The 23,354-nt window shown below is 43.4% G+C and overlaps 1 protein-coding gene across 6 annotated transcripts in view; it reads right to left on the bottom strand.

Annotated features, from left to right (window-relative positions):
* Positions 1-23,354, bottom strand: part of large1 (LARGE xylosyl- and glucuronyltransferase 1) — a 491,278-nt gene that overhangs the window by 105,150 nt on the left and 362,774 nt on the right. For all 6 annotated transcript variants that reach the window (XM_043708946.1, XM_043708952.1, XM_043708949.1 and 3 more), the window contains one exon: positions 5,327-5,439. In XM_043708946.1, the coding sequence (XP_043564881.1) occupies positions 5,327-5,439 (113 nt within the window). The remainder of the gene's footprint in view (positions 1-5,326; positions 5,440-23,354) is intronic.

The raw sequence follows: 23,354 nt of genomic DNA, 5'->3' as shown, positions 1-23,354 counted from the left end.
AACACCCCTGACAGCAGATAAGGTTTGTTTATGTGACAAAGCAGGACTCTTGGCAGTGTGGAGGAACAGAGGGATCTTAGGGTCCACTTCCATAGTTCCCTCAGAGTTGCCACCTAAGTTGATAGGATTGTTAAAAAGGTGTATGGTGTGCTGGCTTTCATTAGCAGGGGGATTGAGTTTAAGAGCCGTGAGGATATGCTGCAGCACTATAAAGCCCAGGTTAGATCACACTTGGAATATTATGTTCAGTTCTGGTTGCCTCATTATCGAAAGGATGTGGAAGCTTTAGAGGGGGTGCAGAGGAGATTTACCAGGATGCTGCCTGGACTGGAGGACATGTCTTATGAAGAAAGTTGAAGGAATGAAGTTGGAGCAAAGAAGGTTGAGAGGTGACTTGACAGAGGTATACTAGATGATGAGAGACATAGATAGAGTGGATAGTCAGAGAATTTTTCCCAGGGCACAAATGGCTATCACAAAGGGGCATAATTTTAAGGTGATTGGAGGAAGGTTTAGGGGAGATGTCAGAGGTCAGTTGTTTACACAGAGAGTGGTGAGTGTGTGGAATGCACTGCCAGCAGTGGTAGTAGAGTTAGATACATTAGGGACATTTAAACGACTCTTGGATAGGCACATGGATGATAGCAGGGTATGTCGGTCAGTTTGATCTTAAATAAGGAATAAAAGATCAGCGCAACATTCAAGTCCGAAGGGCCTGTAATGTTTTATATTCTATAAAACTCCACTCTTCAAACATTTTAAAAGAAGTCAGTGAATGTTAAAGAAAAGCCCTGTACTGGTCTGCTTTGATTCATAGCCCATCTGATTTAGTTTAGATTTTAAAAATCTCACAAAAGACCTACATATTTGACATCGAGGTCGTTAGGGGCCTTTTCTGAAGGCTACTATGTCATCAAGAATACCTGGCTAAATTGCAAAAGTGACTATAATCTCCACTGGTGTTCAGAATTAGCCATTTGATTTACAGTTTGAAGAGGCTATTAAAGGATTAACTGTGTTTGACGTGAGGCATGAACAGGTTTGTTTGTTTTTAGTAGATTTAATGTATTGTTATTCACCACTTAAGAAGATTTAGAAGCTTCAAATTGTTTACATGACAGATTTTATTTCACCATCAACTGTGCAGGAATGAAAGGTGTATTAGATTGTAAAAAGTTTATTTCTTTAACTTCTACATGACTCCTGCGGCCTGCTAACAATGGACGCTGGGTAAGTGGTTATGGAGTAGTATGGGTATGAGAATTATATAAGAGTGATATAATGGCGCCGGGTGGAGTGGGGTGGCGTGAAAGGAGAAGACTAGAAAGATCTTACAATTTACAGAAACAGAACCTGGGGCCACAGGGAGTCATAAACCACAGAAACAGACCCTTCAGGCCAACCGGTCCATGCAGCCCATTATCTCAAATTCCCAAATTAAACTAGTCCCACTTCCCTGTTGTAGATCCATATCCCCACCCACCAATCTTTCTTATTCATGTACTTATCTAAATATCTTTCAAACATTGTAACCATACCCACATCCACCATTTCCCTCTGGAAGTTCATTCCACACGCGAACCACCTTCTCTGTAAAAAAACAAAAGACCCCTCATGTCTTTTTCAAATCTTTTGCCTCTCACCTTAAAATTGTGCTCCTTCATCTTGAAATTCCCCACCTTAGGGAAAAGATACCTGCTATTCACCTTATCTATACCCCTCACCATTTTATAAACCTCCTACGCTCCATGATCTACTTCTATGTGCAACTCTCTCCCACGCCAGCGCACCTGAACTGAAAACTGTTGAAGTATGTTTTCTGGGTCATGAAATTCCTCAAATTGAGTAACTCTCCTCAGTAGCCAAATTGTAGTCCTCTCATTGGACAACTTTACTTTTCTGGCTTCTATGATAAACGATGCTTTTTCCTAACATCGGTAACATGTGAAAGTGGACCATCATAAAGAAAAGGGAAGTTCATTAATTACAAAAAGGGCCTGGATTAGTTCATTCAGCCCTTCAAACCTGCACTGCTATCCAATCAGACAATGAATAATCCATCCCTAATCCCGATTAACCCATATATGTTTCAGCCCCTCAGGAATTAACATCTGGTAACTTTGGTTGTGAAAATTTTAATAAAACTCCAGCAGTCATTGCTTCTTGGAAAAGAAAATTTCAGATTTCCAATAACCCTTGTCCAAAAAAAAGTATTCTTTTATTTCACTCCTAACTTTAAGAATATTCCCAATTTGATTTTGAATCCCACCCTCCAACCCCATCACTAGCCAAGTATGAATCCTGGGTTCCTCTTTATCTTACAACAAGACAGTCATTGGATCTCACCCCACTCTCAGCCTTATAAACATAAGGGATTACAAACAAATATGTTCATCTCGCAATCTGGCCCCAATACGCCCTTTGTAAAGTATCCACCAATGAACACAGTTCTCCCACTGCTCTCTGACTAGGACTCCACAACTGAACTGGAACTGCCTCCATTTCGCATTCACTCTGGAGATAAACTCTAATATCCCATTAGCCTCTGAGATTGCATTTTGTACCTGTACACTAGCTTCTCGTGATTTGTAAACCTGGAGACCATGCTTATTTTCAGGACGACTGCACAGCTTCGCAATAAAAGAAACCACTTAAAACTGCCACATCCTCCTCCGGCCCGACACAGAAAAATCCTAAGCTGCTGACTTGACCACCATCATAAATCTGAACCCCCATGTAGCCACTCTCAGCTGTGGCTTCTCCCTGTTAAGCTGACTGAGTGTGAATAAACGCTGATTGTTCTATCATCCTCTTCTGCTGTGTAATGGCGCAATGTTAGTGTAACTCTCCCCAAGCCTGACAGAGTGAGGTTGGGGAAGGACTCCACTTTGTACTTCACCTTCAGCTGAAGTTGCATTTACTGTAGTTTCTCAGACAGAATATAAAAGACCACACTATCTCAGCTCAGCCTAATGTTTTATAGAATTAGAGAGGTTGGGTCAATTGACCCAGTTAACTTTGCCATTATTTTTCCTTTCCTAATATTATCTAATCCTCTTTAATGACGTTAGCATCGAATGATGTGCGATTTTAGATGATACTTGCTGACAAGAAACTGATGGGATTGATGCTGAGTTTACATCCTGTCAGATTTTGCTTTTCACGACAGACCAATGGAAGATTTGCATTAAATAGGACGGTTGGATGTCAACGAATGAAGTGCAATTATTTTTGTAATGGAAGAAACGTGGCAGCCCATTGGTAAGCAGCAAACTCTCACAAACAGCGATGTGTTGATCAGGTAATCTGTTTTGTGAATCCAATGGAGGGATAAATATTGGCCAGGACTCCCCTGATTTTCTTTAAGATAGTGCCAAGAGACCTCTTCCATTCAGGCCCATTTGCCTGAGTGTAAGAGTTTAACATTGCATTTGAAAGATGGCATTTCTGACAGTGTAGCACACCCTCAGTACTGATCTTATGCTCAGGCCTTGGAATAGAATTTGGACTCAGAGCCTTGTGACCTGAGGCAGAGAGCTACCATCTGAGGTATTTAGTGGAGAGTTATATTAGTGTGGATTCAGCATTTCACCAGTTTTATTTAGATTGGATTAGATTCCCTACAGTATGGAAATGGGCCCTTCGACCCAACAAGTCCACACCAACCCTCCAAAGAGTAACCTCCCAGACCCATTCCCCTACCCTATATTTACCACTGACTAATGTATCTAACACAATGGCAATTTAGCCTGGCCAATCCACCTGACCTGCACATCTTTGGCATGTAGGAGGAAACCAGAGTGCCTGAAGTAAACCCACGCAGACACAGGGAGAATGTGCAAAGTCCACGCAGACAGTCGCCTGAGGTGGGAATCGAACCCAGGTCCCTGGTGCTGTGAGGCAACAGTGCTAACCACTGAGCCACCATGCTGCCCCCCAACTGCTCTCAGTTCCCCATTTGATAGCTCAGTGAAAATGCCCTCCTGTCTCAATACCTACATGACAAGTTTAATAATCAGCAAAACAGTATGCTTCTAGCTTCACCCTTCATCTTTTCTGGACATAATGGATACAAGTGAGGCTAAGTCTTCGAACAACAAGTTCAAAAATGCATCATATCTATAATAGATAATTAAACAAAAGTGTCTTGGCTTCAATTAAAGGTTCTCTCATCCTACCCCTAAAAGGAGGCAGAAAACTTTCCTAGGTGAGTTTGCTCTCACCATTGGTACTGACACATATTGCCTGATGAGAGCTATCCTGCACTGGAGCTAACTTTTGGAGTTTCCTTTTATATATCTGCGGATGTCAGAGATGTACAGCATGGAAACACGATCCAACTTGTCCATGCCAACCAGATATTCTAAATTAATCTCAACCAATTTGCCAGCATTTGCCCCATATCCCACTTAACCTTTCCTATTCATCTACCAGACACCTTTGAAATGTTGTAATTGTACCAGCCTCTACCACTTCCTCTGGCAGCTCGTTCCATACATGCAGCACCCTGTGTGTGAAAAAGTTGGCCATTAGTTCCTTTTTACATCTTTTCCCTTTCACCTTAAACCAATGCCCTTGAATTTTGGACTCCCCCACCCTGGGAAAAAAGACCTTGTCTATTTACTCTATCTATGCCCCCCATGATTTTATAAACCTCTATAAGGTCACCCCTCATCCTTCAAAGCTCCAGGGAAAATGTCCCCAGCAAATCAACTTCTCAAACTTGGCAACATCCTTGTAAATCTTTTCTGAACCCTGTCAGGTTTAACAACATCTTTCTTGAAGTAGGGAGACCAGAAGTGAACACAGCATTCCAAAAGCAGCCTCACCAATATCCTGTACAGCCACAACATGACCTTCCAACTCTGCAATTGAGTACTACTCAATGGATCACAAAATTGGCATTGGACCATGCGATTCGGTGGAACCTGTCAACTGGGTAAGAAGAGAGTGTCTGGGGTCAACTTCATGGGTATGTTGATCCTTGGGTAGCCTTTCTGTGTATATTGAGGGGTGTGTGTATTTACACTGTATTATGATCAATCGATAGTCCAAAGGCTTTGTGCTAGAATATGAAAAGTGGGGGGAAGATCAAAGATCTGTGTAAAGGGAGAGGGTGAGCTCACCAGACAGGTACATTCTGAGATTTCAGCTAAGGTATAAGAACTTGCAAAGTGGTCAAAACCAGCATCTCAAAGTACCCCCTTTTCCGAAATGCTGTGAAGAGGGGATTGATTATCTCATCCAAATCTCTCTGTACTGCCACCATATGAAACAGGTTCATTGCAACAACATGAGAGAATATCCTAGCAGCACATTTGCCTACCTGATCAGCCAGCGAAGTGGACAACATGTTCATCAGCTCCCGCTCCGCAGTCAAACGCCACATCTGTTCCCATTTCATTTTCCGCAATTTGTCCAGCAGCAACAAAATCACGCCTGAGAGACAGAAGGACATTCTCCATTGAAGCAAAGACCATGAAAAGTCCAGGGACAAAAATCTGAGAGTTGCTGCCCCTGACAAACAAAATGAAGAGTTCCACATCTGGGAACAGATTGTACAGGATAGGAAGTCTCTCTCTAGTGCTCCCCTTCTGAGCGGTATCCTCAGCACCCCTTCTCATTGCTTTCTTTCAAGTAAGGCCCAATGTCCTGGATTGAATCACCCTTCCTGACCCCTGAATCCAGCTGTTGAGCAAGCTCTTATGTATAGCATCAAGTTTCTTTGTGTTGTCCTCTAACTTAACCTGCAGAATTGATGAGCCTCAAGTAAGTTGTCTAAACAGCGAACTGTAATTTCTTATTGATCGTTGAAGATAATCAAATAGAAATGCACCAATTAATCTTGACGTCAGTCTTAAATTTGTCTTCCCTATTCAAAAGAACCAAAATTACGTGCTATTACATTGAACTTCAATACAGCTAGTCAGTTCCTATTAGCCCCCATTCGATAGAATTCCTCCAGATTAAATTAGCTCCCATTGTGCTGTACGGATATCCATTGCATGAAACCAATTTCTGCTCTGTCCCACTGTACGCATTGTAATGTATTAAATTACAATCAATCCCATTACGCTATGGTGTACACTTTCAGAGTCCTCTATTGGAAAATCTTTAAAGGAGGAAAACTGGTTGCAACACATGTCCTGCCTTGGGCCCAGCTGAGAACTCAGTATCGATCTGATTATTCCAAGACGAATCATAAAATAGCTGTAAATCAGAAAAAAAGCCATTTAGCCCAAACTGTGTGTGCTATCTTTCTGCAAGAACAACTCAGCGAGTCCTGTTCCATCACCTTGCCCTGTTCCCCTTTCGATTTTTCCCCTCAGATAGTTAACCAATCTCCTTTTGAAAGTCATGACTGACTCTTCCTCCGGTAGCATTTCTAACAAGGTCAGCAAGAATATGACCAGATTAACAGCCCCAATCAGAGAGCCCTGACCAACGTAGAAAGGGTGAGTGTCAGAGATACTGAGGAGGCTGAGTGGTATTATCACTAGACTTTTGATCCAGAGACCCAGGTAATGTTGTGGGGATCAGGATACAAATTCTGCTATGGCAGATGCTGGAATTTGAATTTAATAAAAAATCTGGAATTAAGAGTCTAATGATGACTGAAACCATTGTCAATTGTCAAAAAAAAAATCCGGTTCACTAAGGTCCTTTAGGGAAGGAAATCTGCCATCCTTAACTGGTCTGGACTACATGTGACTCTAGACCCACAACAATGTGGCTGACTCTTAAACTGCCCTCTGGGTAATTAGGGATGAGTGATAAATGTTGGCCCAGCCAGTGATGCCCTCATCCCACGAATGAACTAAAGATAAACTCTGGCGCCTGGCACTGTAATTGGGAAAAACTGTAGTCAAGGATTGTTCATTGACTTGGTGAGCAGGGTTCCAGCCTCTATAGAGTTATTACACCTCCATCACTTTCTCAGAGACTTAAACACTTGCTGTGCAATGAGATTTTCGTCATGTTGCCTCATTGCCTTACGTTTCTGTGCAATGGTTACCAAACATTCTACCAATGGGAGCGACTTCTCCCTGTCTGATCTGACCAGATCCTTCCTGGTTTTGAACACCTCAATAGCCTTCTAATAGAATTTTACAATCTGTATTGAAATATCCTGAAGCATTTCTTGATTCCAGTAAAAGCAAAAGAAAGAATTGAAAGGTGACTTGGAGCATTTGCGAAATCCATATCCTAATGCACTTGCCTGCATCCTGCAGCCAATGGGGTGGGATTTGAATTGCAGTCAATGTGACAGCAATTTGTGCACAGCAAGGGCAGACCGTTTTGGACTCGCTTGTAGGTAAGGTGGGAGTGGCTGTAAAATTCCCTGCAACAAAAACTTTCCCCCTGTCCTGCTGCCTTCCCGTAGCCTCATGGGGCTGCACTGTTGCCTCACGGGGCTGCACTGTTGCCTCACAGCGACAGGGACCTGGGTTTGATTCCAGGTTTGACTGTCTGCGTGGAGTTTGCACATTCTCCCTGGGTCTGTGTGGGTTTCCTCTGGGTGCTCTGGTTTCCTCCCACAGTCCAAAGATGTGCACATTAAGTGGATTGGCCATGTGAAATTCCCCATAGTGTTCAGGGATGTGCAGGCTAAGTGGTTCAGCCATGGGAAGCGCAAGGTTACAGGGGGGTGGTTCTGGGTGGGATGTTCTGCAAAGGGACAATGGGCCAAATGGCCTGCTTCCACACTGTAGAGATTCTATGATGCCAAATTAAGGGACACTAGGGGAAGCCTGGGAGGCTCTCCCAGCCTTGCACCAATTGAGACTCTTATGTAGCAAATTTAAGACTTGCTCCATCACCACCTGTACCTCCTCGGTCAGCTGCGTTCCCAGTGGGTAACCTGGCGACTAAATCCACCACTGCCTCTGGCTGAGAAGTCAATGTCTTGATGAGGGTGGGGCTTCAACTCCTTCTCAAGCCCTCTAGCGTCCTCCTCCAGAGGCCTCTCACCCCCACCCCGACTCTGGGGATTCCTATCCTGACCCCAATGAGAAACATCAGTGTTTCTGTCATCCGTCTCCAGGCTCCTCTAGAATTGATTCCCAAGTAATGGCTGCTGTGACTTATTCCCAGGTGGCGGAAAGCTTCCCAGCCTCAACTATCTTACCAGGAAATGGATTCTAGGCCCCACCACTCTCGAAGTGAAAAACGTTTTCCTGAAATCTCCTCAAAGCCTCCTTCCTTTCAACGTGTATTCCCCCGCCGACCTTGTTCTTAACCCTTTGACTATAGTTGGCTTCGGTTTCTATTCACCCTGTTCCTGCCCTTGGGAATTTTATAAATCTCAATCAGGTGTCTGCTTGTTTGGTCCAAACGGTGGAATGTTTCGGCTTCTACTGGTTCAGGGTCTGATGACAGGTTAGTGCCAACATGTACAGCCTCCTGAATCCAGACCTCCTCTGCAGTGAATTAGGTGAGCACACCTTGCCAATGGCCGAAGAGCTGCCCCTCAGATACTCTAGCAGGTCTTTGAGGTAAGAGTGGGAGATTTCTGACGAGCCCTTGGAGCACACCTCCTGCGTCACGTCATTTCCAAATCCTTTCTTTGACGGAAGGGACACATCTTTTGACATCCTTTCTTCATCTGTTGGAGCACCGGGCAGTGAGATGCTTTGGAGAGAATCCTGGTCAAAAGTAATCCCAGTTTCCAGCGAACATGAAGTGCTAAAATTTAACACAGAGTGTCTGCTTTCCAAAGAGGAAACTGTTTACTATTGAAGTGGAATCTTTAAGGTGAGATGTTGTGATTGTAAACAATAAAGAAAAGAAAGATGGCAGCCAATTGCCCTCAACAGTGTGGTGCTGGAAAAGCACAGTTGGTCAGGTAGCATCCGAGGAGCAGGAGAATCGACATTTCAAGCATAAGCCCTGCAATCCTCACTTTCTCCTAGCCAGTTGCCCTCATCCAGATCAAAGTGTATTCATTAGTGACATTAGGCACCTTCTCTCGAATACTGTTGGACCATTCTTACAAACCTTATCATGACTAAGTATTGAAAGAAATTACCCTAATCTGGAACAAAATGAAGGGGGAAAGCTGGTTTGCCTGCCATCTGTTATTGGGAACAAACTGAATAAAGCAACAATGAAGGATGAATCTCAAGGAGTGATACAGAACGGTGAGAGTATTTAATGAGAGGGTCAACTTGCTGGATGACCATCTTCGGCTGCTTTCAGGAGATAATGCATCTTGAGGACTGAGAGTTTTGATGTTTGCTTACTTAAGATATCAGCACAGCTTTTGGTGAAAACATCACGTGGGAGACGGTTACTGGAACGAGCAGCTTAGGCAGGATGCTTCTGAAATCGATTTCCGAAACAGGGGAAGCAAAGCCTAGGGACATTCTGGAGCAAAATCAGCGTAGGATCTCTGCTGGGGCTGATCCCGACTGCAATGGTGTGGAGGAAGAAAGAGAGCAAAGCTCTCTGGGGTTATAGAGGTTACAAAATTGAAAAGGATTGTAAAGATATTGACCAGATTGCCGAAAAACACAAAGTAACAAATAATTTGAGGTATTAAGCTGATGACTGGCAGTAGGCATTCAAGGTAGGCTAGTACAAAATTGTTATATTGGCCAAGATTACTAAACAGTGGCAATATACCAATGGTGAGAATGATACTGGTGAACGGGCCTGCAAATCCATCAGGTTTGACACGCAGCAGCTGTAAAGAGCAAACATTATACCTTGGGCTGTGGAGGAAGAGAAGTAGTGCACCAATGCAATGACATTATTTTGAATAAGGAATCTGGAGCTATAATTAGTCACTTGGACTAAGAGGAGAGGCTGCAAGAGCTGACAACAGTCTTCTTGAGCTTTGCTAATTCCTATTGTACCACAGCAAGAGATGATAATTAATCCAAACTGATGCATTCAGTTCAATGGATCTGAGTCAAACAGTGAAAGAATTGAAGGGGAAGTAAGTTGTTCTGTTCACAGAAAATAAAAGCCGGCAATTTGATTAACATCAAGAGTTGCAGATCCGGGAACTGGACTTAGCAGACAACTTATTCTTCATGAATTCCCCTCAGATGTAATCCTGCTTACAATCTTCATGGTACAGCTTCCTCAGTTCAGTACAACTCAATTTGCACATTACATCAAGAAGCTGGGAGAAATTCTCAACCATAATAAATATGGTAAGGCTCTAACTCAAGGCCAGTTTCATTTTCTGCTGTGCCTTGACTTATGTCTACATAACTCAAGAAGCAAAACAGCATTTGATGACCCAAATCTTATGCGAGTGACGATCATAACTGCCTTCTTAGACAAAAGAAAACATACCATAGGAACTTGTGATAGTGTTCCCCCCAGTGTGACTTCTGTTATTGTGATAAATGATAGGGCATATAAGGGGCTTGCTCTCCGAACAGTTCAGCAGGTCAATGCAGTGAGTAATAAAACTACATAAGACTAGACTTGATCTCTGTTCTGTTCTCAGTTTGCAAATATCAGACCAAGATGAGATACAAACAATGTCTCTCAGCATCACGAAGTCTGAGAGAGGAAGATCAGCTGGGTTTTCCTGCTCCTGGTAGCTGTAATACAGACCACTGTCCCGTCTCCCATTCCCAATCAGGATGGAAGTCAGAAACAGGAAAGAAGCAGTCACTTTATTGGCATTTTTTTATAGATTCCCCAAATGCAAAGGAGCAGATTGGGAGGTAGATTTTGGAAAGGTGCAGAAGTAACAGGGTTGTTGGCATGGGTGACTTCAACTTCCCTGATATTGATTGCAGTCTCCTTAGTTCAAATAGTTTGGATGGAGCAGGTTTTGTCAGCTGTTCCCAGGAAGGATTCCTGACTCAATGTGTAGATAGTCTGACTAGATGGGAGGCCATATTGGATTTGGTGATTGGCAACGAACGAGGTCAGGTGTCAGATCTTTTGGAGGGAGAGCATTTCGGTGATAATCATCACAACTCCCCGACCTATACTACTGTCATGGAAAAGGACAGGAGTAGATGGTATGGTAAAGTATTTAAGTGGGGGGAGGTGGAATTATAATGCTACTAGGCAGGAACTGTGGAGTGTAAATTAGGAACAGATATTCTCAGGGAAATGTAAGGCAGAAATGTGGAGGTTGTTTTGGGAGCACTTGCTGCGAGTGCTGGATAGGTTTGACCCACTGAGGCAAAGAAGGGATGGTAGGGTGAAGGAACCTTGGATGACAAGAGATGTGAAACATCTGGTCAAGAGGAAGAAGGAAGCTTACTTAAGGTTTAGGAGGCAAGGTTCAGACAGGGCCCTATAGGGTTACAAGGTAGCCAGGAAGGAACTGAAGAATGGACTTAAGAGAGCTAGAAGGGGACATGAAAAAGCTTTGGTGAAGGATGCAGTGAATAATAGAACAACATAAGACTAGACTTGATCTCTGTTTGGTTTAAGGATTAAGGAAAACCCTCCATTATGTGAGGAACAAGAGGATGGCCAGAGTGAGGGTAGGGCCGATCAGGGAGAGTAGAAGAAACTTGTGCCTGGAGCCGGAGGAGGTAGGGGAGGTCCTTAATGAATACTTTGCTTCAGTATTCACTACTGAGAGGGACCTTGATGTTTATGAGGACAGTGGGAAACAGGCTGATACGCTCAAACAGGTTGATGTTATGGAGGAGGATGTGCTAAACATTTTGAAAAACATGAGGATAGATGAGTCCCCTGGGCCAGATGGGATATACCCAAGGTTTCTATCTTTGCGTCCTCACTGTCCACTGGAGTAGTACCAGATGATTGGACGGTGGCAAATGTTATTCCCTTGTTCAAGAAAGGGAATAGGGATAACCCTGGGAATTACAGACCAGTCAGTCTTATATCTGTGGAGGGCAAATTATTGAAGAGGATTCTGAGAGACAGGATTTATGATTATTTGGAAAAGCCACAGTTTGATTAGAGATAGTCAGCATGGCTTTGTGAAGGACAGGTCATGCATCACAAACCTTATTGAATTCTTTGACAATGTGACAAAATATATTGGTGAATGTACAGTAGTAGATGTGGTGCATATGGATTTTAGCAAGGCATTCATAAGGTTCCCCATGTTAGGCTCATTCAGAAAGTAAGGAGGCATGGGATACAGAGAAATTTGGCTGTCTGGATACAGAATTGGCTGGCCCAAAGAAGATACAGGGTTGTATTTGATGGAAAGTATTCAGCCTGGAGCTCAATGACCAGTGGTATTCCACGTGGATCTGTTCTGGGACCTCTGCTCTTTGTGATTTTTGTAAATGACTTGGATGAAGAAGTCAAAGGGTGGGTTAGTAAATTTGCCGATGACATAAAGGTTGGTGGATTTGTGGATGGTGTGGAGGGCTGTTGTAGGTTGCAACGGGATATTGACAGGATGCAGAGCTGGGCTGAGAAGGGGCAGATGGAGTTCAACCTGGAAAAGTGTGAAGTGATTCATTTTGGAAGGTTGAATTTGAATGCAGAATGTAAAGTTAAAGGCAGGATTCTTGGCAGTGTGGAGGAACAGAGGGGTCTTGGGGTCCATGTCCATAGATCCCTCAAAGTTGCCACCCAAGTTAGCAAATTAGCAAGGCAATTGAGTTTAAAAGCCCTGAGGTTATGCTGCAGTTCTATAAAGCTCAGGTTAGATCACACTTGGAATATTGTGTTCAGTTGTGTTCGCCTCATCATAGGAAGGATGAGGTGGGTGCAGAGGAGATTTACCAGGATGCTGCCTGGATTTGAGGGCAGGTCTTATGAAGAAAGGTTGAGGGAGCTAGGACTTTTCTCATTGGAGTGAAGGAGGATGAGACGTGACTTGATGGAGGTGTACACGATGTTGTGAGACATAGATAGAGTGGATAGTCAAAGACATTTTCCCAGGGCGGAAATGGCGATCACAAGGGGGCATAATTTTAAGGTGATTGGAAGAAGGTTTAGGGGAGATGTCAGAGGTAGGTTCTTTACACAGAGAGTGGTGGGTGTGTGGAATGCACTGCCAGCAGTGGTAATAGAATCAGATACATTCGGGACATTTAAGCAACACTTGGACAGGCACATGGATGATAGTAAACTGTTTTACCTTAGAGTAAGATAAAAGGTCTGCACAGCATCGAGGACAAAAGGGCATATATTATTCTACGTTCTAATGTGCCTGTTATGTGGGAACTGAGCTGTGATGCCTTCCACATTCAAATGGCCTGCTAACATATAGACTTAGGTGAAGGACAGATCAACACCCAGAGAATGCAGTTACAGGAAAGGAGGGAACAGGCAGAGAGTATAGAAAAGTTTTTCACGTGGTACCTGTACAACTATTCAGTGAGGGTCTTATAGAGATTAATGCGCTTCATTCACAGACGTAGTTGAGAGATCCCTGCATGGGAATGGTTTTGGATGTTTGCAAGTCACCAATGTCAGTAGTTTCTGAGTAATAACAGAGTGAGGAAGGTCTTTGAGGTCTGGCGTATAATTTCCACAACCGTCCCCACAAAGGCTCTGCAGGAAGAGGGGTTTGTCTCTGCCTAAGCCAGGGAGTGGAGAATCTTTTTTTTGATCCTGTGTTAAACAGAAACTATGGTTCCAATTTATTCTTTGCTAGTTGTGGCTCACTTAAAGAATGCCATCATTAGAGGCCTAGCAGGCAGGCTTTAACAAACTAGAAATTTATTTGTACAAGACATGTCTAAGACCAGAGGGCAGAGGTTTTAAGGTGAGGTACAGAGGAGATCTGAGAAAAATGTTTTCACGCAGAGGATGGTAGAAATATCGAACATGCTCCGTGAGAGGGTGGTCGAGGCAGGTACTCTTGCAAGATTTAAGAAGCATCTGGATGAGCACTTAAACTGCCAGGGTATAGTAGGCTGTGGACCAAGTGCTGGTAAAGGGGATCTGGGTAGTTTGGTATTCGTTGGTTGACATAAACAAGGTGGGTTGAAAGGTCAGTTTCTAAGCTGTACGACCCTATGATACTGAAGCTTGTTTGGAAAAGGCTTTTATTTTAAGCTCATCCAGTTTGGAAAAGGCTTTTATTTTAAGCTCATCGAGATGAAAACACATCCTTCCAGTCTCCCTAAATGGGAAAAGAGAATTTAAGAGCCTGGTTGTCAACTCATTGGAGCGAAGGAGGATAAGAGGTGTCTTGATAGAGGTGTACAAGATGTTGAGAGGCATAGATAGAGTGGATAGCCAGAGGCTTTTTCCCAGGGCAGAAATGGCTATCATAAGGGGGCATAATTTTAAGGTGATCGGAGGGAGGCTTAGGGTAGATGTCAGAGGTAGGTTCTTTACACAGAGGGAGGTGGGTGCATCTAATGCACTGCCAGCAGTGGTAATAGAGTCAGATACATTAGGGACATTTAAGCGACTCTTGGATAGGCACATGGATGATGGGTAAAATGCAGGGAGTGTAGGTTAATTTTATCTTAGAGTAGGATACAGGGTCGGCACAACATCAAGGGCTAAAGGGCCTGTACTGTGCTCTGTTAACAGTGGCTGCAATGCTCTTGTTGAATAAAAGCCAGGGGAGCAAAGGAACCAGGTCAGGTGATAAGCACTAGGGCTCATTTTTACACATATTGAACTGAAAAGGAGATGGAGGTTACAATAAATCCCATTTTAAAAAAAGTCTTTGTGAAAAAATGAAAATGGACACTATTTTTAAAAAGGAAGATTGTACAGAGAAGTTGTGTGCAGCTTCGGAAAAAACAAGGGAAGCTAACTGACATTTCAGTGACGATGTTGCTTTTTGGAGTACGGACAAACAGGCTCTTTCAGGTGTAAATACAAATAGAGAAGCACAAAACCTCTGAGCTAGCTGCATCAATGTTCTCTCCTTTTTTTTTCTGAAGTTATTCTCTACAATTTTTTGTCAAAAAATCAGAAACCGACATTCTAGGTCACTGAGGAATAAATTGAAAATCTAAAGACAACCACAAAGATCCAACCAAATAATGAACTAAAGACCGACCATTGTTATATGGATAGGATTGTGATATACATTAAAGAAATGAGGATTAAGAAACCAGCCTGTCTAGTTTTAAAGTTCAGACCAGCGATACAAAACTGTGTTCACTTGGCTATTGTTTCCTGTCAAAACATGTGGTGCTGGATAACCACAGCCAGTCAGGCAGCATCCGAGGAACAGGAGTGTCTACATTTTGAGCATAGGTATGTCACATTCTTGATGAAGAGCTTATGCTTGAAACGTCAACTCTCCTGCTCCTCGGATGCTGCCTGACCGGCTGTGCTTTTCCAGCATCACACCTTTTCACTCTGATCTCCAGCATCTGCAGTCCTCCCTTTCTCCTAATGTTTCCTGTCCACCCATAAATATTTATTATTTTCTGTGTTCTGTGTGTATGCCAAAGAGAGAGAGAGAGAGAGAGATAGAATGGGTGTGCGGCGGTATAAGACAGAGCTTATGTGTGAATATGTGTTCTGTTCTTGTTAAAATTAAAGGTGTTACAGTGAGTCGTTTTTTTATATTGTTCATGAAGAAACCTGATATCTTTTGCTTTTGTCCATATCGCAGTCAGAGGCAATCTGTGATTTTTGGCCGTTCCATTAGATGTTCACATCTGTAGTAATGCCTGAAAATTGCACAGTTTCATTTTCAGCATATTACCCCACTGAGTTGTAACGTGGTCTTTAGGACTGTGAAACGATGAGATGGGATAGGCATAGAGAAGAGGTTTCCATGTGTCTGGGAGAATATCAACACCAGAACATCAGACATTAAACCATCATCTGACAAGGTGGAAGGCTCCCACTACTGAATTGATTAATGAATTGTGAGGCTATCCTCACTGTCACAGGATACAATTAATAGATAAAACACATAGTTACACTTAAACAACGAATAAAGGAAGATACAGTGGAAGGGCACGTTGATGGGGAGAGGTGAACTCGGCTAGTGGAAACTTGGGTGCAGCAGTGACATTAGAACTGAGCTTAGGGCTATTTCTGCGCTGTGGTAAATATTGCTGCACAATAATCTCGCCAAATTAAAGGCAAGACTAAATTAATCAACCGAGCACTTCTTTCCCCAGAAGATGCCACTGCTGATTTGCCATGTCAAGGGATGAGCTGAAAGCACACTGGGTGCCAGAGAGGAGCTTTCCGTGCCACCCCTTGACAATGCACATCTTGTACATCCAGTCGATTCAAACTGACAGTCGACTGAAACTGGAAGAAACAGGGACGTTAACCTTTAGATGCTCTGGGAGGAGCAGAAAGGAAACATGAAAGCAACATTTTGAATATGTCTGCCTTCTATCTCTGTTGACAGCAGATTAAAGACGAAATTCCCTCGTGCCTACACAATACGTGAGAAGTCCCAGACTTGCTCACTCTCCAAAAGGTACTCTTGTAAAATCAAAGAACCATGGCTGGTTTGCAGTCTCCAGCAATCCATCCCTTAAAACAAGGATTTTAACCAGCCCTCATCCACTCTGTTACTAAAGAAATTGTGATCGCTAATCCCTTGTGGTAAATCTGTTTGGTCAAGATTTTGCAGAAAAGCTTGCTACCCACTTCCACTACTGAAACGTCAGGACTGACCCACCTCTATTTCACTGGATTTTATAACCATCAGGCTGTCAACTGGCTTTCATCCCCTGAGGGAGAATATCCTATCACCGGAGGCTGTTGGCCAACCAGAGGGCCTGCAGAACTCCAGTGCCAACAGCACCACTGGGAGCTGTGGTCACTGCTGGCACTGCAGATTGTCCCCAACAATGGTTTCCAATGGAACTGAATGAGAAGCTAAGGTTAGGTCTTTTGCAGGGCACTGGTCTGGTGAAATACCAGCAGTGGCCAGAAAGGGTCTGGAGGGCCATACCGTTGTTAGGCTAATTGCCACATTCTCTTTTCTGGTTAAAATGTAGAGGCAGGCAGGCAACAGGCATGAAACCTCCACCACAGCACAAATGGTACAGCCCCACTGTCTACTGACCGTCTATTAGGAGGATGAGGGGACTGTGTGTAAGGTCCACACGTTGAATGTCAATGGACCATTTTGTTGCAGACTATGCAGGTTTTGTGTGCAAACACCTGTACTGTTTGATAAGCTGAAACCCATACACATACAAATATTTTCTTTAATGTCTTGCTAACAGTTCAGATTGAATTGTCTCCTGCTCAACATTATGTCTGCCCTTCAAACATCTCCCTGGGAACCCTGCCTGCAATCGCTTGGTCTATAGTACACTTTACCTGATGACACTCTGCGGCAGACACACAGGTGCAAGCAGTTTGTGACTTTTCCTCAAGAAAAGCCGTGTGCTGGTTGTTCATCTCCTTCCATTTCCATTAGCTTGACTCTGCTCCCTGACCATCTCCAACATTATCAAATCTGAATTTCCACCTTGATTGATTTGTCTCAATCAATAATCCTTTCTCACTTTGAACACAGAACAGTACAGTGCAGTACAGGCCTTTCGGCTCTCGATGTTGCACCGATCTGTGGAAACAATCTGAAGACCATCTATCCTACACTACTCTATTCTCGTCCATATGCCTATCCAATGACCATTTAAATACCCTTAAAGCTGGCGAGTCTACTACTGTTGCAGGCTGTGGGTTCCACGCCCTCTCTGAGTAAAGAAACTATCTTTGGCATCTGTGCTGTATCGATCACCCCTCAATTTAAAGCTATGTCCCCTCATGCTAGCCATCACTATCTGAGGAAAAAGCTCCCACTGTCCAACCTACCTAACCTCTGATTACCTTATATGTCCCAATTAAGTCAACTCTCAACCGTCTTCTCTGTAACAAAAACAGTCTCAAGTCCCTCAGCCTTTCCTCGTAAGACTTCTTTCCATACCAGGCAACATCCGAGTAAATCTCCTCTGAACCCTTTCCAAAGTTTCCACATCTTTCGTATAATGTGGTGACCAGAACTGTACACAATACTCCAAGTGCAGCCGCACCAGAGTTTTGTACAGCTGCAGCATGATCTCATAGTTCTGAACTCAATCCCTCTATTAATAAAAGCTAATACACCTTATGCTTCCTTAACAACCCTATCAACCTGGGTGGCAACTTTCAGGGATTTATGTACATGGACACCGAGATTTCTCTGCTCATCTACACTACCAAGAATCTTACCATTAACCCAGTACTCTGCATTCCTGTTGTGCCTTCCAAAGTGAATCACCTCACACTTTTCCACGTTAAGCTCCATTTGCCACGTCTCAGCCCAGCTCTGCAGCTCATCTATGTCTCTCTGGAACCTGCAACATCCTTCGTCACTATCCACAACTCCACTGACCTTAGTGTCATCTGCAAATTTACTAACCCATCCTTCTATGCCCTCATCCAGATCATTTACAAATGGACCCAAAACAGATACTTGCAGTACCCCACTAGTAACTGAACTCCAGAATGAATATTTCCCATCAACCACCACCCTCATCCCATATTTTGTGCAATAGCCTACCATGGGGAACCTTATCAAATGCCTTACTGAAATCCATCTACACCACATCTATCGCTTTACCCTCATCCACCTGTTTGGTCACCTTCTCAAAGAATTCAATAAGGTTTGTGAGGCACGACCTACTCTTCACAAAACCGTGTTGGCTATCCCGAACCAACTTATTCCTTTCCAGTTGATTATAAATTCTCTCTCCTATAACCCTTTCCAACACTTTACCCACAACCGAACTAAGGCTCACAGGTCTATAATTTCCACGGTTGTCCCTCCTCTCCTTCTTGAACAAGGGAACAACATTTGCTTTCCCACAGTCTTCTGGCACTATTCTTGTAGACAATGATGACATAAAGGTCAAAGCCAAAGGCTCAGCAATCTCCTCCCTGGCTTCCCAGAGAATCCGAGGATAAATCCTATCTGGCCCAGGGGGTTTATCTATTTTTACACTTTCCAGAATTGCTAACACCTCCTCCTTATGCACTTTAATCCCATCTGGTCTAGTAGTCTGTTTCTCAATATTCTCCTTGACCACATTGTCTTTTTCTGGTGTGAATACAGACGAAAAGTATTCATTTAGCGGTTCCCCTATCTCCCCGACTCCACACACAACTTCCCACTAATATGCTTGATTGGCCCTAATTTTACTCTAGTCATTCTTTTATTCTTCATATACCCATAGAAAGCTTTTCTTTGATCCTATCTGCCAATGACTTCCCCCCAGCTATAACTCTTGCCCTGCGGTATATACCTATCCCTTTCCATCACTAAAGTAAACATAACCGAATTGTGGTCATTATCACCAAAGTGCTCACCTACCTCCAAATCTAACACCTGGCCTGGTTCATTACTCAGTCTAATCTAATGTGGCCTCGCCCTTGTTGGTCTATCTGCATACTTTGTCAGGAAAAAATCTAATGTGGCCTCGCCCTTGTTGGTCTATCTGCATACTTTGTCAGGAAAACCCTCCTGCACACATTGGACAAAAACTGACCCACCTAAAATACTTGAATTATAGTATTCCCAATCAATATTTGGAAAGTTAAAGATTCCCCCATAACGACTACATGTCACTCTCTCCCCTATGCTAACCTTTCCTCTACATCTCAGGAACTATTCGGAGGCCTAAAGAAAACTCCCAACATGGTAACCTCTCCTTTCCTGTTTCTAACCTCAGCCCATACTACTTCAATAGACAAGTCCTCAAACGTCCTTTCTGCCACCGTAATACTGTCCTTGACTAACAAAGCCACACCTCCCCGTCCATCTTTTATAATGTTCTCTGTTCTTACTGAACTATCTAAACCACAGAACCTGCAATAACCATTTCTGTCCCTGCTCTATGTCTCTGAAATGGCCACAACATCGAAATCCCAGGTACCAACCCGTGCTGCAAGTTCACCCGCCTTAATCCAGATGCTCCTGGAGCCTACCAGTGTGCAGGCTGGAAGACTGGCAAATCTTCGTTTTGTTTTTAAACTTTCTCTTTATTCCAGACTTCCATGTTGGCCTGCGGGAAGAATTTGGACTATAGCTTTCTCTGGCTCTCACTATGTCAGATTTCTCCTCAAGCAAAAAAATGTATATAATACTGACTGAGCTTCTGTGCAATCTGCACTCCCTACACGAATGAACTTGGAATCTTTACAACAGTGTCTTCCCACCATGCCTTTTAATCAATACTGAATTGTCTTTAAGTTTTCTGCCTGATGTATTAGAATGTATCTTCACTTCGTCTTGCTTTATTCTTACTTTGCCATTAGCTTCAAGTTTAATGTCTTGCCCTGGGAACATGCTTAAACACTATCAAATGTAGACTGTGGGGTTATTCTGAAGAAGAACACAGAACTGTCTTTCCTGAGTCAAATAGAACCATACACATGATTGTAACTTGTCACTGAGTGAATACTTCAGCAAAGACTTATTCACAATCTATGCATTTCAACATGCAGCACCATTCCACGCTGGGTCAAGTGGTGATATTAGAGTGTGCTCGATTCTATCTTTACTCCTAAATATTTCAAATTCTTCTGATATGAATCATGAGCCATTATCTGACACTAACTACTTGAACAACCCATAAATTGCAAACTGGTTTCTCAAAATCTCAATTGTTTGACATTTGAGGTACTGGGCAGTGACATAACATTTATCATAAAATCCCTACAGAGTAGATGGAGACCATTCAGCCCATTGAGTCCCACACCACCCCTCCAAAGAACATCCTACCCAGTCCCACCCTTACAATATCCCTGTAACCCTGCATTTCCCCTGGCTAACTCACCTCACCTGCACATCCCCGGGCAATTTAGTACAGACAGTCCCACCTAACCTGCACATCTGTGGACAGCGGGACGAAACTGGAGCACCCGGAGGAAACCCATACAGACTAGGGGAGAATGTGCAAACTCCACACAGACAGTTGCCTGAGAGTGGAGTTAACCCTGGCACTAACCACTGTGCCATCCTAGTAGAAAGTGCTACTCTTCAAAGTGTTCAATAGGTACTGATTCCTATAGTTTTCTTGTGTTTCGTTGTGGTTGGACCACTTCTGAATTGTGAATTTGCTTCACAACTTTTCACCAAGTCTTTCAATATCTCGACCTGCAGATACCAAACAAAACCCACTTTTCCCATCAAACTATCAGCATCTCCCTCTGTTTTATTTTGGAACCATTTTAATTCCCTCTGATGTACTTGCGTGCTTTCAATTATTAATCCCTCTTTTCACAAGAAATCCTGTCCAATTTGCTCATCTATCTTAAGCCCCGTGTCCCCACACTGTGAATTGTTGCTCTGTGCCACCTAGTGATCAGTGTGCAGGACAACAACTGGCATCTTTCAAACTGATCAGACACCTCAATCCCCAAATCTCCCTTTCATCTTCCCTTTTCAAAAAGTGAAACAAAACAGTTGAAGCATGCTTCTCCAGCACCATCTCCTTTTATTTCTTCTATTTACACCTTCAATAGAATGCCTACAGTGTGGAAACAGGTCCTTTGGTCCAGCAAGTCCACCTGGACCCTCCAAAGCGTAACCCGCCCAGACCTGTTCTCCTACCCTATTATGCTATATTTACCCCTGCCCAACCTACACATCCCTAAACACTACGGGCAATTTAGCTTGGCCAATTCACCTAACCTGCAAATGTTTGGATTGCGTGAGGAAACTGGAGCACCCAGAGGAAACCCACGCAGACATGAGGAGAATGTGCAAACTCTACATAGACTGTTGCCCAAGGCTGGAATCAAACCTGGGTCCCTGGTGTTATGAGGCTGTGGTGCCAACCACAGAGCCACTATTTTGAACTGTCACCATCCATTAAGGAAGGATATATCGGCTCAATGCTTAATTTGCATCTGGTTGCTTGTAGGCTGCTGTTAAATGTGGGGAATATATATTGGAGTCATTTTCTTTGGAGTTATTTTGCTTTTGGCTGTGCTAAAAGAGTTAACTTGGATTGGCCCCAACCTGTGTAATTCTAGAACTTTTAGTACAGACTAATCTCTTAGAATTACAGCACAGAAACAGACCTTTCAGTCAAACCATCCATGCCAACCATATAGCCTAAATTAACCTAGTCCCATTTTCCAGTATTTGGCCCATATCCCTCAAACATTTCCTTTTCATCCACCCATCCAGATGCCTTTTAAATGTTGTAATTGTACCAGCTTCCAGCATATCCTCTGGCAACTCTTTCCATACACGTACCACCCCCTGCCTGAAAAGGTTATCCCTCTGGTCCCTATTAAATCTTTCCCCTCTCATAAACCTAATTTTGGAAACAATTCTAATTTTGATTTTCCCTGCCCTAGGGAAAAGAGCTTGGCTATTTCACCCGATCCATGCCTATTATGATTTTATTGATGTTCAATTCTACTGGGAGGAGGAGGTTTACCAATACGTGGTCTTGGGATTTGAAGGGAGCCTTGAAGTCAAATGTTTGGGCCATCCTGTTTGAGTTTACTGTTTTAAATGATGGCTGTTACACAATTAAATTGGAGTTAGGCTATCGTGACACCAGTCAACTGGCAGAACCATATAGACCCTGGAAATAGAGTCATAGAGATGTATGGCATGGAAACAGACCTTTCAGTCCAACCAGTCCATGCCGACCAGATATCCCAACCCAATCTAGTCCCACCTGCCAGCACCTAGCTCATATCCCTCCAAACCCTTCCTATTCATATACCCATCCAGATACCTTTTAAATGTTGCAATTATACCAGCCTCCACCACTTCCCCAGGCAGTTCATTCTATACATATACCACCCTCTGCGTGAAAATATTGCCCCGTAGGTCTCTTCCATATCTTTCCCCTCTCAGCCGAAACCAATGCTCTCTAGTTGTGGAGGACTACCCCACCCCAGGAAAAAGACTTTGTCTATTTACCCTATCCATGACTCTCATGATTTATAAACCTCTACAAGGTCACCCCTCAGCCTCCGACGCTCCAGGGAAAACAGCCCCAGCCTGTTCAGCCTCTCCCTATAGTTCAAATCTCCAAACCCTGGCAACATCCTTGTAAATCTTTTCTGAACCCTTTCAAGTTCCACAACATCTTTCTGATAGGAGGGAGACCAGAATTGCACGCAATATTCCAACAGTGGCCTAACCAATGTCCTGTACAGCCGCAACATGACCTCCCAACTCCTGTGCTCAATACTCTGACCAATAAAGGAAAGCATACCAAACGCCTTCTTCACTATCCTATCTACCTGCGACTCCACTTTCAAGGAGCTATGAACCTGCACTCCAAGGTCTTTTTGTTCAGCAACACCCTAGGACCTTACCATTAAGTGTATAAGTCCTGCTAAGATTTGCTTCCTCAAAATGCAGCACCTCACATTTATCAGAATTAAACTCCATCTGCCACTCCTCAACCCATTGGCCCATCTGGTCAAGATCCTGTTGTAATCTGAGGTAACCTTCTTCACTGTCCACTACACCTCCAATTTTG

Source organism: Chiloscyllium plagiosum, chromosome 19 (assembly GCF_004010195.1).
Source record: "Chiloscyllium plagiosum isolate BGI_BamShark_2017 chromosome 19, ASM401019v2, whole genome shotgun sequence".
NCBI classification, from domain to species: Eukaryota; Metazoa; Chordata; class Chondrichthyes; order Orectolobiformes; family Hemiscylliidae; genus Chiloscyllium; species Chiloscyllium plagiosum.
Note: the sequence above shows the minus strand (reverse complement) of the source record. Positions and strands in the feature narration are given on the sequence as shown.